Raw genomic sequence first — 16,098 nt, 5'->3', positions numbered from 1 at the left:
GGGGCGCTGTGCAGAGCCGGGTCAGAGCCGAACAGGGCGCCCCGCACCTCGCGGCCTCCGGGTGCCGGGACGGGCCTGACGGGTCCCTCGGGACGCCCCGCCGCTCCGCAGGCCGGCGGGAGGGCTGCCCGGGCGTTCGCAGCGGTGTTGGTTCCCGAGGCTGACCCGACCCCCGCGGGTTGGCCTGCGGAGCCACCGGGGACCTTCAGACTGCCGAGTGCTTAGCCCTTGCGTGTACGGCTGTTTGGATTCACATTAACCATCATGAGAAGCTGTCAGGCACACACCCCTTGTTTTGGGGTGCGCCTTTTCGTTGTAGGTGCGTGCCAGGTACACTGACAGACACAGCTCAGCCCTGGGCGGCACGTACGGGCTGTAGGTCTGAGGGACATTCTGGGCTGGCACAGCAACGTGCCCCCGCCTGGCGTAGCTATGGACACAGACGTGTCGTGCTGTCGTCGAGAGGTGGACACAGATACTGCGTGGGAGGGCTTTGGGGGCTGGGGGGGCATCCAGGAGGTAGCACTTCCACCTGCTCTGGTAGTGGTGGTGGGACTGCAGTGCCACTTTATCTCTCCACCGGGGAGCTCAGTGGTCCTGCGCTCCCTCCGCAAGTGGGAGTGGCAGCTGGGTGAGAGCCCTCACAGATGCTGCCTGAGCACTGAAGCATGGCTTCTGATCCTTTGGTCCCCTCAGACCTCCATGTGCCCTCTTAGCTGGCAGGACATTAGACCCCTCCTGGGGCAGGAGTCCTGTCATTTCTAGCTGTCCAGGAACTTTAAGGTTCATGCCATCACTCAGAGGCAGAGATTAAGTTTGTTTTCAGGACTTAGAGGGAGCCACTCCCCAGTTATACCCCCAAAACAGAGGGGTCTTGTCCCTTCTTTCCTGGTGACATTCCCTTCTGCACACTGAAAGGGTGGAGCGGTGAGCCTCCCCACTGGAGGAGCTAGCACAAGCTCTTCTGAGGCCAACAGGACATTTTGCGTTCAGAGCCAGTAGACTGCAAACTCCAAGCCCCCAAGTGCCTTGACCACCATCCTGCCCAGCCCAAGAATCTGTCCCCTGAACACTGGCAGGCTGTCTGAAGTGCCCCTTTGTGGTGGGAGTCAGCATTGCACCCCAGGCCCCAAGACTGCCCCTGTGTTCTCAGGCCCAGCCCTAACATGACCAGGGCAAGGAACCTGCAATTGATCTGTCAGATTCCAGATTTTTTTCCACAGAAAATGTCATACGCTAGCTGTTGGTCACCAAGGGTAGTGAGACAGATCTGGCATGCTGCCTGTGCCCTAGCCTTCTAATGCAAAAACAGGGTTTCCCCCTTAAACTGTGCTGACTCCCTCCATGATAGGAACAAGACCCTGGCTATCCTTCCTAGGAGGGCACAGAGATGGGCAGGGCTGCAGTGTGCAGGGAGGGCAGCAAAAGCAAAAGGAAGCTGTGAGGAGGAGGATCTTGTCCCTGAGACAGGTTTGGAGGGCTGGGATTGTTGGAGGCACAGCTGGATGGCTCCCAGAACAGAGCTGGTGGGGTAAAAAGTATCTGATATACCCCCAAAGATGTCCTGCAGCCTGACCTGGGCTTTGTACCCTTAGCTCCATTGTCACTGCAAGGTGAGTTGGGTCAGGTAGCATGCCCTGCCCTGCGGAGAGGGCATTGGCCCAATGGAAGGTACTGTGAGCAGGCCTTGGCTGCATGTGCTGGTGAAAACCTGGGTCTGGAGTCGTATTCTCTTTGAGTCACTGTAGCCTTGTTGGCTGAGTGGGGACAGTGGCAATGGTTCTCTGAAGGGATGAGTACGAGAGGAACTAGGGGAGGAAACTCAGAAGTCGTATTAGCCAGCTTGAACAGCAGTCCTTGGATGGACGGTGCCAAATGGTGACATTGGTAGGGTAGGGTGCTGCTCGACAAGGGGTAGAGAGTGTTCTGAACCAATGACTCATTTGTTCACAGCCAGAAATTAGGTCCAGGAGTGCAGGGGCAGGAGGGGCTGCCCAGCTTCTTGGCACCCTAGTACCTTCCTTGCTCATGAACCCCCAACTTCACATGTACCCCCAATTTTGGGCTCTGTTAAATGAGAGGACTTCATTCCTGCTTCCAACTGGAACTTAAGCATGTCCCAGTACAGAGGAGGCAGACAAGGTTATGCCCTCTGGACTCCTCAGGAGCAAACCAGGGGCCATTCTGTTGGGTGGTGTGACAGACCTCAGCCTTGGAGAAGCAGCTGGTGTAGACAGGCCACCCAGACCCCCAAATACAGTGGACCAGCTGAGGTGAGGACATAGGGAAAAGTGATGGAAAAGGGAAACCACAAACAATTGTGGGGTTACAATTGTGGGGTTTTATTCACTAGCTCATATATTTACACACTAGCCAGTGTATGGCATCTGCTCAGGGTTTCCTTATCCCTCAGGACCTCTGTAAGGAGTGTGGTAGGGACTAATTTTCCAGGGCTCTGAAGGACAGGGGATGTCTAGGAGATGCTGTGTCTCAACTAGGATGGGCACAAAGTAGCAGCTGACAGGCCTGCCCTCCAGCTGGGGAGGACCACACACAGGGCAGGATGGTGGCTTGGGGGTGCTAGGTCAGGCATCCTGACATGGGTTACTAGGGTGGGAGGTGGGAACCGGTGCAGAAGCCTCCATTCCTCGGCACAGCAGCTGCAAGCCAGAATGAACATGGGGGCTCGCGGCTTCCTGCCAGCAGGCTCCATGTTCAGTTCCAAGAAGGGGCCACGGAGAAGTCTGGGAGGCCGTCCACAGGCACAGGCAGCTAGGACCTGGGTCTGTCACCCCATCTTCTGTCCTGGATTCCCCGGCTCTATCTTCCTGCAAGCAGTTTCTCTTTACCTAGAGCTTTGCTGGTTCGTACCACCCCATCTTCTGTCCTGGATTCCCCGGCTCTATCTTCCTGCAAGCAGTTTCTCTTTACCTAGAGCTTTGCTGGTTCGTACCTGGCCAAAGCCTGGTGAATAAGGAACCTGATGAGGAAAGAGGGCGGTGGCTCAGCGGTCTCCTGCTGGACGTAGGAGGGCGCAGCACCCGAGTCTGGCTGCCGAGTGGGAGCCCAGCAGGAGGGAGAGCAGACCGGCGTGTTGACGCTCAGCCACCCTGCACTGCACAGCGAGGCTTACTCGGGGTGGGCGGGCTCCCCGCGCGAGAGCGCCCGGGGCTGGAGGGTCTGCTCGTACTTCTGCAGTTGAGACCAGAAGCCCTGATTGGGCTCTGCTACGGGGCGGGCGGTCTTCACCATCTGTAAACAAGAGGGTAGCCAAGGCTAGGCAGGACCCAGCAGGCGGCCCGGGGGAAGAGCCCCCGCCCTTGCCGCTAGGCGGGACTCCGGATCACCTCTCCCCAGACCGGACTCGGCCCGTGTGGGCTCCGCCTACGAAGTGTCGGTCACATGGGGCCCCGCCCACAGAAAGCCTGCTCGTGTAGGCTCCGCCCCGGAAGGCCCGCCCCACGGAGCCACACACACACGTGGGCCCCGCCCCCGTAAGGTCCGCCCCATGCGAGTCACGCTAATAAGCCCCGCCTCCGGAAGCGCTGCCCCCGCGTGGGCCCCCCGGAAGCGGCACCTGGAAGGCTCGCTCTAGGCTGAGGCCGCGGTGTCTCATGAGGTAGGCGGTGCAGACGGCGGCCGAGCGGCTGCGGCCGTTCTTGCAGTACACCAGGCAGGCGCCGCCGGCGCGCACCGCGGCCTCCATGGCGGCGCAGGTGGGCTCCAGGTGCGCCAGTAGGTCTTCCGCCGGGTCATCGAAGACGGGCACGCGCAGCTCAGCCACGCCGGGAGCGCGCGGCCCGGGCTGCTGACGGGAGACGTTGACGCACAGAGTGACGCCCACGCGCGACAGTAGCTCCGTCGCGCCGGCCGCACGCGCGCTCCCGATGAAGAGCGCGGGGGCCACACGCGTGAACGGCGGCGGCGCGGCCTCGGGGCCCGCGCGGGGGACGGCCTCGGTGGCGCGCATCGCGGTCCTTCCCCCGAGGGTCAGCGGGGTGCTGCAGGCCGCGAGGGGGCGGAGCCTTCCGGCCTCGGCTCGTCATTGGCTAGGCTGGCGGGGGCGGGGCCTGACCCAGGCAGGAGTGCGCCGCTGCTCCCCCTGGTGGTGGTCCACAGGATGACCCGGGTCCCCCAGGTTCTTCCAGGCTAGCCGGCTAGAACAGCTTTGTTCCCTTTCGTTAAATGCTGTCATCCCGACTGTCGTTTCCGTTGTAGACCTTGTTCGCGTAGAATAAACTTCCACTAGCCGCATTTCTTCATAGGCAGGGATTGCCTTTGTTGTTTTCTTTTTGAGACAAAGTTTTACTGTGTAGCCCCGACTGGCCTTTAACTTGCTATGTAGATCAGGTTAGCCTCGAACTCACGGAGATTCCTCCAGTCTCTGCCTTCCGCGTCCTGGGATTAAAGGTGTCCACTACCACACCCATCTTTTGTTATTTTTCTTAATTATTAGTTGTTTGAGTTCATTTAGAATTATTTAGTGAGGCTGCAGAGATGGCTCAGTGGGCAAAGGTGTGTGTGTTCGATCCTTGGAATCCGCAGTGGAGGGAGAGAACCCACTCCTGCAAGTTGTTCTTTGCTTCCACATAGGCTCTGTGGCACAGGCACGCCACCCCCTCCCCACACTGTAAATAAAAATGTAATTAAAAAATATGATTTAGGCCGGGTGTGGTGGCGCACGTCTTTAATCCCAGCACTGGGGAGGCAGAAGCAGGCGGATCTCTGTGAGTTCAAGGCCAGCCGGGTCTACATAGTGAGTTCCAGGACAGCTGGAGCTACAGGGAGATCCTGTCTCAAAAAAAGACCAAAAAAAAAAAAAATTAGTATCCATGTGACTATGTGTTTTTAAGAAGTCCTTCTTCATTCAAATTTTCTGATGTCCAATATTTTTCAGGAAGTAGTTTCAGTGAAACCCCACTATCTCAGCGCCACAGGCAATTAATTGCTATTTCAATCTTAATGAGTTTTTGGTTCATTTCTATTCATAAAGGTTTGCAGCCATTCTACAGAAGTCATTTTCCATTACACCCCAATCCCTGTCGCTCAGTCTTCATAATCTGACCAAAGGACAGAAGTGCCCACACAGTCTCCCTGCTCCCAGGTCTTGATTACTGCAGCCTGGTTTCCCTCTTGTGCTAAACACTGAGATATCTGTAGCCATGTGATCCTGGCTGCCAGCCCATTCTAAGGAGGCCTGACCAGCAGCCATCTCCCTCTCCACCCTAAGGAAGGAGCTGGCTTTCCTGGGACAGAAAGGAATATGTCATCACAAAGCACACGTCTCACCTCAAAGGGAATGTGCCAAATTATAGCTGGGGCTGGGGAACATGGATTTAGGTTGCCCCAAATAAGTTGTTCCAGTGTGGAAACTTTGGAACAGTTTTATGAAATGTTTATAATTGAACAAAATAAAGTCACAAATCAAGGCTTTTTTTTTTTTTTTTTCTTTCCCCAAATACATTGAAATGTTTTCAGTATCAGGTAGCCAGGCATTGGGAGCTGACCACAGGCTCAGGCCTGCTGAAGATCTGCTGAATCAGAAACATGGGGTGGACCCAGGAAGAAGGGCCTTCCCACATCCTGGGTATGGCTTTAGATGTGCAAAGGTTTGCACCCATCATAAGTCAATCTGAAAAGTTACTTAAAGCCAGTGTGCCAAAACAAGAGCAAAGAACCACCTCTCCAGCCCAACATTAGTTTTTAAAGGTTTTGGTAAATTGGTAAACTTGGCAGATTCAGCAGATTAATAGTTGGGAAGTGACCTCAGGCCAACTTGCTTTCAGCAAATCTGCTGTCTGCATTGCCAGGATGGGTGTCTGCAAACCTGAGGGTGTGTGCTGAGCCTGCTGCTATTGTCACAGAGTTCAGCTAGTCACTGACACAGGCAGGCACCAGGCTATTCTTCCAGGGGACCCAGCTTCAAGTCCCAGCACCCACATGGCAGCTCTCTTGCCCACTTCCAGCCTTATGTACCACTATGCCTCAGAGCCTGTTTGGTAGTGACATTTGTGTCATGTTGCAAAAATACAGCTTTTTAATCTTTGTATGCTAAATTTCAGAATATATGAGTATAATTATAAACGTAAACAAAAGTGAAGCATGTCCTGTGTTTTGCTGCCCCTCCCCCAGGCATATAGACGCTTCCAGAACACTTTCTCTTTTTCACTGTGTGTGCGTGTGTGTGGGGGGGAGGGGGGGAGTCATGTGTTTTGCTCCCCCACTGTACTAGTTACTTTTCTGTTGATGTGATAAATCATCATGACCAAGGCAACTTATAGAAGGGACAGTTTATTTGGCTCACGGTTCCACAGAGGTTGGAGTCCCTCATGGTGGGGAGGGATGGCAGGAGACTGAGTGCTCACATCTTCATGCTGCGCAGGAAGCAGAGAGCAAAACCGGAAGTGGGCCGGGGCTATGAACTCCCGAAGCCTGCCCTCAGTGGTCGCATGCTTCCTCCAGAAGGGCCACAGCTACTGAACCTCTGTAGACAGTGCCACCAGCTGACCAGGTGTTCAAGTACTTGAGCCTGTGGAGGGCATTCTTCCTCCAAGCACCACACCCATTCCAGTTTATAGAAGCTTCTGGAACTCACTCTCCTTCCTTCCTTTCATTTCTCCCTCCCTTCCTTCCATTGTGGCATTAGTGTGTGCTAGTGCATGTATGTATGCACATACAAATGGACACCAGGAGTTGACATCAAGTGTCTTCCTCAATCACTCTCCACCTTATATTTTGAGGTTGGTCTCTCACTGAACCTGGAACTTCCTGATTCAGCCAGACTGGATGGTCTGCCAGCATCTCTCTGGGATCCTTCTCCTCAGTGCTGGGATGACAGGTGAGAGACAGTGGCCTGATTTTTTATGTGGGTCCTGGGGATCCAAACTCAGACCCTCAGGCTTGCCTGGCAAGCATTTTACCAATTGAGCCATCTCCTCGGCCCTGCCTTCTCTTCCTTGACATTTGAGTCTTTAGATCTCACCAGATGATCAAATTGTCAGACTTGTTAAACCTGCCAGTTTGGCCTCTTAGTCTTCCCTACAGAATGGTGTTTCCCAGGGTTGCTGTTGTAAGCCTGGATGGGCTCTTGAGGCAACAGAAATTCACCCTCCCCCTTTGTCTCCACATCCCCTTACGGACAGTCTGGTTTGGGACCCACCTAACCTAGCATGACCTCATTTTAACATGACCACCTCTGGGAAGTCCCCCCCCCCGCCCCCGCAAAGGTCTTGCAGATATGAGTTAGGACTTTACAACTTTTGTGGGGACGCGAGTCACAGCAGGTGGTGTGGCTTGTAGGTGTTTGAAGTGTTCGAATGTTCTTCTTTGCCTTTCGTTCTTGGTGCACCTGAGATGGTGCCCAGGGCCTCCTGAATGCTCGGTAAGTGCTCTACCACTAAGCCGTACCCTTGAACAGCTTGGGTCGCCCTTGCTTAGCTTCCCACGATGCAGAGGGATGGTGAGAGGACTGAGGTCTGGAGCAGGGACCCAGAAACCAAAGTGCATAGGAGGGGCTGAGCGGCCAAGACCAGCGGTAAACGCAAGGAGGAACTGGGGGTGCAGACTCCCGGTTCAGCTGTCTCGGCCCCCAAGAATCGCCATGGGAAGTGCTGGACGTGAGCATCTCATGCCCCAGCCTCGATACCTGCAGATCCTCCCACCATGGGGAACACCCTAGTCCAGCCCCTCAATCCTGGGCATCCTCTGCATCCCTGTTCAGGAAGCCCCTCCTCCCCAGGTCATCCTCCACCGGGACCAGGCCGTGCAGACCCCCATGACACTGGGCTTGGCTGTTGGAGCGGTGGGGAATCAAGAAGTCTTGACCCCAGCTTCTCCCGAACAGCTTCCTCCTCGGGAGTCCCGCGTAATCTGGACCAAGCGGTGACGGCCCCTGGCTGCTTCAGGGCTGGGGGCGTGGCTAGTCTAGCCGCTCTGCAGACCGGTAGGGAATCTGGAGGTCTGTCCAGGGGCCTGGGGCGGGGCCAGCGCGACCTCGCTGGGATTGGCGGGGGCTGGGAGCACGCTGTAGGCGTGGTTGTCTCCATGGCAACAGGACTCCAGGCGTACCCTGCGTCCTCTCTGCTCTCGCACCGGTGCTTCCTGGAGGCAGGGAGGTGGGGGCTGTACGGCTGGGGAGGTGTCCCCCTTGGGGCGCCCCGGGGTCAGTGGCCCAGGCTGGACCCCCGGTGGTGGCTGCTCTGGGAAGGCCAGGGACGTTCTTAGGCGCTAGAGGGGTTTCCTTGGGGGACCTGGAACAAGGTCATCTGAGCCAGGTGGGGCTGTGGGCCCCCTCAGCTGCCACTGTCCTCCGTCCTGAGTCCGGCTTTCCTTCTAGGTTTGAAGAGGAGACATGGACGGTGGTTATTCCTCAGTCACCCCGGACTCCCAACCCTCGAAGGTTTTCAGCTCCAGAGGTCTGCTGGACGGACATGGTGGCCAGTCTCCTACCACCGAGAGCCAGGGGTCCCTGGACAGCTACACCTTCGCCAGAAGGTCCACGGGACCCTCTGACAGGCAGGTTCACTCGCGACCCCAGGGCCAAGCGTAAGCTGGTATCCACTGTTGGGGCAGGCCTTAAAACCGCTCGGGGTTCTTTTACCCTCCCTAACCTAGTCTCTGAAGAGATTAAAAATTAGAAGTTTCAATGTTATATCCATCTGGGGAAAGTTGATGGGTGACGGGTGGCAGGACCCTGTGCTTCCTTGTCCAGCCCACTGCCAGGGTAGATCAGATAACGTCGAAGAGGTGGAAGGGAAGGTCCGGATCCTTCCTGTTTCATGGCTCAGTTATTAACAATAGGGGCTGCTTGGTCCAGGTGCCCAAAGCCTTACCTCTAGTGCACACTGTGCTTGCCCCTGCTATGGACAAAATGTTTGTGTACCTCAAAATTCACGTTGAAACTCTGAGCCCAAGGTGATGGATTTGGAGGTGAGGATTGGGGGAGCTGATTAAGTTTAAATGAGGTTGTGAGGGTGAGGTCTTGTGATAGGACTAGAGCTTCTATATGAGAGATCAGCCTGCGTCTTTCTCCTCACCTCTTTGCCACCTGAGCTCACAGCCAGAAGTTTCCAGAGTGAACCCTTATGGGGAGTCAGCCTACTGGCCACCGGACCTTGGATTCCCAGTCCCTGAAACTGGGGGAGTAAACATGGGGGATTTGCTATAGCTGCCCCAGCAGGCCCAGTTCCCATCTCACAGATGAGGAAACTGAGCCACGAAGACAACCAGGAGTCCAGTTAGGCCAAGCAGTTGGAGCTGGGTGGCAGAGCCAGGTGATCAAGTCCCTTCTATGCAACCTGACCATCTCTAATGACCTTTCAGTGGGCTTTGTGGTGGGATCTCCTTCCTTCTCACTCACCGATGCTACTTTCGGAACTGCCCTAGAGGTCCTGTGAAGTGAGGGAAGTGAGGAGCCACAGACTAGATGTGCCCCTTTCCTAGGACCCTGTAACAAAGCAGCAGGCAGGGCACCTGACACATTCCATCCTCTCACAGTTCCGTAAGCCCAAGGTCCAGGTGCTGCAGGCTTGGCATCCTCTCTCCTTGGCTGGCATTGACCTCTCTATGTGTCCATGCCGTTGTCCCTTGGTACACTTCTCTGTGGTCCCTTTTAAGCCTGTGTCTTAGTTTGTTCTTCATTGCTGTGACAGAACACTCTGACCAATACCAAATTGGGGAGGAAAGGATTTATTCAGCTTAAAACTCCCAGGTCATATTATCTTACATCTCCCAGGTCACAGTTCATCAGGGAGCCCAAGGTAGGAACTCAGGGCAGGAACCTGGAAGCAGGAGCTGGCGCACAGGCCATGGAGGAAAGCTGCTTACTGGCTTGCTCCTTTGGCCCCTGCTCAGCCTGCTTTCTTATGCAACACGGGATCACCTGCCCAGGGGTGGCACCACCCACAGTGGGCTGGGCCCTCCCACATCACTCATCAAGAAGATGCCCTTCAGACATGGCCACGGGCCAGTCCAATAGAGGCAATTCCCCAATTCAGGCTCCCTCAACCCAGGTGTGTCAAGTTGACACTAAAGCTATCCAGCACAGCCTGCCACTCATACAGGCCTTGGGCCAACCCTAATGACCTCACTTGGATTAATTACCTCTGTAATGACCATTCTGAGCTATTGGGGTTTAAGGCTGCAACATAAAGATTTACAGTTCAGGGCTGGGGGTGTAGTCAGTTGGTAGAGAGCCTAGCATACACAAAGCCCTGTTTAGTCCCCAGCTCTGCATGAACCAGGCATGGTGGTGCATACCTACAGTCCCTGCACTGGGGAAGTAGAGGCACGAGGATTAGAAGTTCAGGGTCATCCTTGGCTGCATAGCAAGTTCAAGGCTAGCCTGGGATATATGAGACCCTGTCTCAAAGAATAAAATAAAATAATTTACAACTTAACCCACCACAGGAAGGCAAAAGAACAAACAAAACAGTGCCATAGCCTCATCGTGACTGTGTTTGGGTATCTGTCTTTCTGGCTTCTGTCCATCTACACAATACACCAGATGTGGATTTTGTATTCTTGGTAGTGGAATTCTTTCTTCATTGGGCAGATGCTGCACTTCCGCTCAGTGACTCATAACAGGCACTTGAGGACTGACTGGTGGTTAGGGTCAGGGTCTCCCAGTGCGTGCTGCCAGCCTAGCCACCAGCCAGACATTGGAATTGGCCTCCAGTGTGCTGAGAGGGAGGCCAAGAGGGGAGTTCAGGGATGGGATCCATGTCTAGATAGCAACTTACCCCTTCAAATCCCAAGGGTAGGAAGGCGGCATAGAACCTGCCTCGAACATGCATATTGCTACTGCCGTATGTTATACGTCCTGCAGCTGTGCACATGTCAGCTTGCCACCCTTCAAGACCTCTCCTGGGTCCATGTGTGTGCTCAAGTGTCTCCCTTCTGCCTGACCTGGGGCTGGCACTGCTAGCTTGGGAGGAAGCACCCTGCTGTGGACACATCTGTCTAGGAAATGGACACATCTAGCTGGAAGTGCTGACTGGTCCTTCCTCGGGTGGGGAGGCGGGGGGTGGTCAGGTTTACTCTTGTCAGTTCACCCTTCCTGCATAGTCCATTTCCTGTGTGACCCTGGCGATCACCCCGCTGTCTATGCCTCAGTTTCCTGTCTGTGAAAACAGTACCTGCCTTGGGGTTTGTCCTGAGGGTGAAATGAGGTGGTGCTTGGTGATCAGCACATAGTCACTTTAGCCTTTTTTGTTACCCTTCCTTCGGCTCTCTGTCTTTTCAGGGACCCCTCGGTGGATCCCAGGGAAGAAGATGAGGAATCTGAGGGCCCTCTGAGGGAGCAGGACCTGAAGGGGGCCTCCATCCAGCTTGTCCGAGGGGTGCAGGAATGGCAGGATGGCTGCGTCTACCAAGGGGAATTTGGGCTCAACATGAAGCTTGGATATGGCGAGTTCTCCTGGCCCACAGGTGAGGTAGGTGGCTTCAGTGGGGGCCTTGCTCCTGAGACCAGGTGCTGGGAGCCTTATGCCCTGTCTACAGGATGACGTGGGCTAAGGTTTTCTGTGGAAGAATGCCAGAGGAGAATCCCTGCACACTCCTGCGGCATGTCATGCTTTCCCAGGATTCATGGTATGAGGTGTGTGAAGCTGTGACTCAAAGATGATTTCTAGCTGGGCATGGTGGCGAATACCTTTAATCCCAGCTCTCAGGAGGCAGAGGCAGGCAGATCTCTGTGAGATCGATACCAGCCTAGTCTATATATTTTCAGGCCAAAAGATGATTTCTTATTCCAGACAAATTGTATTGTATTGTATTGTATTGTATTGTATTGTATTTTTAAACATTTTAATTCTTTGGCAATTTCATACATGCATAAAATATATCCTGATCGTTTTCACATTGACTCCCCCAAGGTGTCCCCCAACACATCTCCCTCTTACCTTCACGTCGCTCTCTTTTTAATAAACCATCAAGTCCAGTTAGAGCTGCCCACAAGGTGTGGCGCCATCCACTGGAGCATGGGCAACCTGCCAGTGGCTATATCCCTAAAGAAAAAGATTTCTTTCCCCAGTAGCCATTAACTGCCAACACATCCTCAGCTAGGTGTGGGAACTCGTGAACCCTCCCCCTCCATGCTGAAATGGTGTCTGGCTTGATCTTGTGCAGGCCACCACAGTTACTGTGAGTTCATGAATGCAACAGCCACATCCTGTCCAGAAGGCCGCAATTCACAGCGTCCTCCCCTCCAGCTCTTACCTTCACTCTGCTCCCTCTTCTGAGATGTTCCCTGGGCCTTGGCAGGGTGAGGATTTGATATAAATGTCTTATTTAGGGCTGAACATTCAACAGTCACTTATTCTCAGTGCTTTGACCCATTATGAGTCTGAAATAACTGCTACCCACTCAAAAAGAAGCTTCTCTGACCAGATTTGAGAGCAGCACTAAGCTATGGCTGTAACCATAAGTATTTTGACAACATGTCTATTTAGCAAAACAACAGTAGACAGTTCTCCCCAGGTAGGCAAACATTTCACAACTGTGAATTATCGCAGCAGCTTACCTAACTGAAATTGCCCTGGGTTTAAGATTAGAATGATGGCACAGGGTATTCTTTTTTAAAAAACTATTTTCTTTTTTATTTTGTTTATTATTTTATGTACATAAGTGTATTGCCTGCATGCATGTAAGTGTTGTGCAGTGCCCCTAGAGTTAGAAGAGGGCATCAGATTCCCCTGTAATTGGAGTTATGGACAGTTTTTAGCAGCCACGTGGGTGCTAGGAATTGAACCTGGGTCCTCTGTAAAAGCAGCCAGTGCTCTTAATCACTGAACCATCTCTCTAGCGCCCCCCCGAATATTCTTAATGATAAAATGGAAACACATCTATCCCCTTACTCCATCCGGCTATCCACTCAGTGGAGACTTGTTGGAATGAGGGACCCAAATTGGGGCCCACAGCCAAATCTGTTTATGTCTTGCCATGTTACTGGCCAAGTGTAATGTCTCAGTGTGCAGCCAAGCTGGGTATGTGCTGCGTCTGGAGGCCTAACAGGCTCCCCAGGAATGCAGAGCTTCAACAACTTCTCATTGTTATGTGTTCCCATCACCTGTACCTGGGTAGGGGGTTTTGCCCTGGCATTGTCTGAACATGGTGTAGTTTCACCTGAGCCCTCAGAAGGCAATACTGCATGTGGGCTGTGTAGGGAAGCATCTCGGGCAGCCCGGGGCCCTGGGCTGCAGCCATTCCAGGCAGGTGTTGCTGTCATGGTGTGTGTGAGGGGGTCCTGGACTCCTGCTCTGCCCCCTGTTCCATGTATGACTCTGCCTCTGGCGAGGTTTTCTATGACTTGGTGCCCAAGGTTGGAATCACCAGGTCCAGTCCCTCCCTCTGCATTGAGTCTTCCCAGTTTGTTCAAGAGACAATAGAAGGAATGGGCACAACTTCAGTTTCAAAGTCCCATGAGCCATTTCCAGTCAGGAGACTCTGCCCACCGGGCAGCTGTGACTTGGAGCAGGACAACAGTGGGCATGCTACTCTTTTTAGTGGAAGCATTTCAGAGCAGGGGTGTTGTGCAGAGGGGGGCGTGAGTCACTGGAGGTTTACTTGCCCAAGGAGAGCAGGGGTGAGGAAAAGACCAGGAGAGAGCCTGGAGACAAGTGGGGTCTAGGGGTGGGAGGAAAGACAGGAGTCCTCCAACACTCTGAGTGGGAGCACAAGCTCAGGGACATCAGGAGCCAGTGTTGGGTGCTATGACAGCGGTGATACCTGTGTGCTTCTGTCTTGAGTCCTTGGCTGGGGGACTTGTTCATTGCATGTTCACAGGTCATGTCTCAGGGTCCTCTCTGCCCCATGTCCCTTCCAGGGCAGGGAGAACACAGCAGGCCAGTATCTATATCTAGGTGGAGGTCTGCTTCGATTCTGCCAGGGTAGGGACTTCTGTGTCCATAGGGCAGACACTTGTCCTCACGAACCAGAGGGCAAGAGAACATGCTCTTCTCTGGCCCTGGCCTTGAGCACACTGGCTGCAGCCACGTCAGAACCTGACCTGAGGTGACCTGGCAGTGGGGTAGAGAAGACAGATGGGCTTTTTCAGCCTTGTGTTCTGAGGACGACAGAAGCTTGCGTGTGAGGAGCTGCAGCTATAGTGGCCCTGGCAACCTAGTTCGTCCATTTGCAACTCAGAATTCTTTTGGGGTTGGCTGGACTTTCTGGTGGCCACTGCAGTGGCTATAAATCAAGTGTATGTTGGCAGAAGGGTGACACCCTGCCTGGCCACCTCCCTGCTTTCTGGGTGTCCTTACATGGACCTTACTGTCACTAACAATGCAAACTCAGTCCAGCTGGACGGAAAGGGCCTTTTGTGGCTCCTGGCTCTTGGGATTAAAAGTCCAGGGTGGTATAGCCTCAGGCTAGGCTGGATCCAGGGGTTTGAATGACCCAGTAAGACCCTCCCAAGAATGACCTGTCACCTGGCAGCCCCTGGAGTAGGGCACATATGCTCCTGGAATAGGAAGCCTCCAGTAGGATGCAGCTGTGGCTTAGGGACAGGTGTGTCCACATCCGAATACAGGCTGTAACTGGCCAAGCTCATCTCTGCAGAGAAGACGGGTTCTGTTGCCAGGACGCTTGTGTCAAATGTTCTGTCTGGCTGACTGAGTACTCCTCTTCAGCCTCTTCTGAGGAGGGAGATTCCATCTAACTGTGCGGGTCAAGTGCAGTGCCTGAGGGAGGTGAGGCCCCTTCCTTTCCTTTGCCATGACCTCAGAGTGTGCCGGCTTCATACATCCATCTGAAGGGCTCAGGACAGGAGCACATAGGTTCACCTGTGCATCATGGGACCCCGAATGGAGGAGTTATGTCGGCTCCACCTTGTTCCCAGCCAGGTCCAAGGCTTCCTTTCAGCAAGTTACCTCCAGCCAGTCTGGCCTCTGTGACCTGATAGAGAAATTTCTAGGGTAAGGCCAGGACTCCGAATGGGGAAGGTCTGCCAGACCTATAGGGGTGCTGGCCCCACCATGTTCCCAGGGAGAAGCAGTGCCACACTTTCCTAAGACAGTCATGGCACACGCTTCTGGACATCCCACAGTTCCCACTGGAGCAGAGGGCAGGGAGAGCAAGCTCGTGCACAAGGCTGGCTGCCTGATGACCCCTCTGGGTGCTTTGAGTGACCAACTCCATTAATCACATTGGCCACCTGGACTGAAAGAGGCCTTGTAGCCTAGTGCCCTGTAGACCTGTCATTCACTGCTAATGAGGTGTGGTGGCCCAGCTTCCTGAGTCCCTGCAGAGCTGGGGTACCTGAGGGGAGTGACTTCTCCCAGAAAGGAGACCCACTGACTTCTTCGTTCATAGGCCTACTGCGGGCAGTTTTACCGGGATCATTGCCACGGTGTGGGTACCTACACATGGCCCGATGGCTCCAATTTCACGGGCATATTTTACCTCAGCCAACGAGAAGGCTATGGCACCATGTACATGAAGGAAAAACTATTCCAGGTGAGGAGAAACTGTGTTTGTGTGAGGATCAGGGCTGCTGTGAAGGGCAGGGCAGTGTGTGTTCATGTGAGGGGTGGGACTGTTATGTGTTCATGAGTGGTCCACAGGGCTTCTGTGTACTAATGAGGGGGTTGGGACTACTGAATGGAAACGTATGTGAGGGGTGGGGCCACTGTGTGAGGAGTGGGTGCAGCTGTTACCTAGGCCACTGGAGAAAAAGATATTTAGGCTCTAGAGAAGTTTAAGCAGAAGTAACTTTCTTATTTTAGTGACTTATTTTAGTGATTTTAATACTATCTAAAATAAGGATATAAATAGAAAATTAAAACCTGGGGCTGGAGAGATGGCTCAGCGGTTAAGACCACTAGCTGCTCTTGCAGAGGACCAGGTTCGATTCCCAGCACCCACATGGCAGCTATGAACCATCCTTAACTCCAGTTCCAGGGGAATCTGAGGCCCTCTTCTGACCTCCGCAGCATTGCATGACATGGGTGTATTCACATACATGCAGGCAATACACTGCTACACATTAAAAAATAAATAAAAAAACACCTTATCTACTTATCTCTCTATTCCCAGAGGGATGGTAGCAAGTCCTGTATCTTTTGGAGCTAAAAATACTATAAATATTTATTTTTAATA

General features: G+C 53.7%; 2 protein-coding genes across 8 annotated transcripts in view; one reads left to right on the top strand and one right to left on the bottom strand.

Moving 5' to 3' along the window:
- Positions 1-2,318: 2,318 nt before the first annotated feature.
- On the bottom strand, positions 2,319-4,323 carry Dusp28 (dual specificity phosphatase 28). Of its 2 annotated transcripts, none has more exons than XM_029561644.1 (4): positions 3,578-4,323; positions 3,134-3,252; positions 2,932-2,980; positions 2,319-2,849 (listed from the first exon to the last, which is right to left on the bottom strand). In XM_029561644.1, exons 1-3 carry the CDS (start codon positions 3,968-3,970, stop codon positions 2,932-2,934), a joined length of 561 nt encoding a protein of 186 aa, XP_029417504.1. In that variant the 5' UTR covers positions 3,971-4,323; the 3' UTR covers positions 2,319-2,849. The 2 variants fall into 2 exon arrangements, with proteins under 2 accessions (XP_029417504.1, XP_029417505.1); XM_029561645.1 differs by having other exon boundaries at positions 2,319-2,871; positions 2,954-2,980.
- A 2,437-nt stretch (positions 4,324-6,760) lies between these two features.
- Ankmy1 (ankyrin repeat and MYND domain containing 1) overlaps positions 6,761-16,098 on the top strand; it is a 49,209-nt gene continuing 39,871 nt past the window's right edge. For 5 of the 6 annotated variants that reach the window (XM_029561641.1, XM_029561640.1, XM_029561639.1 and 2 more), the window contains exons 1-5: positions 6,761-6,838; positions 7,739-7,942; positions 8,336-8,514; positions 11,243-11,432; positions 15,313-15,456. In XM_029561641.1, the coding sequence (XP_029417501.1) occupies positions 8,351-8,514; positions 11,243-11,432; positions 15,313-15,456 (498 nt within the window). In that variant the 5' untranslated portion in view covers positions 6,761-6,838; positions 7,739-7,942; positions 8,336-8,350. Of the gene's footprint in view, positions 6,839-7,307; positions 7,943-8,335; positions 8,515-11,242; positions 11,433-15,312; positions 15,457-16,098 lie in introns of those variants that run through there. The other variant, XM_029561637.1, reaches the window with a different exon arrangement.

The sequence above is a fragment of the Nannospalax galili genome, unplaced genomic scaffold, assembly GCF_000622305.1.
Source record: "Nannospalax galili isolate Female #2095 unplaced genomic scaffold, S.galili_v1.0 scaffold453, whole genome shotgun sequence".
Classification (NCBI taxonomy): domain Eukaryota; kingdom Metazoa; phylum Chordata; class Mammalia; order Rodentia; family Spalacidae; genus Nannospalax; species Nannospalax galili.
The sequence above is the reverse complement of the archived record's forward strand: the minus strand, read 5'-3'. Positions and strand labels throughout refer to the sequence as shown.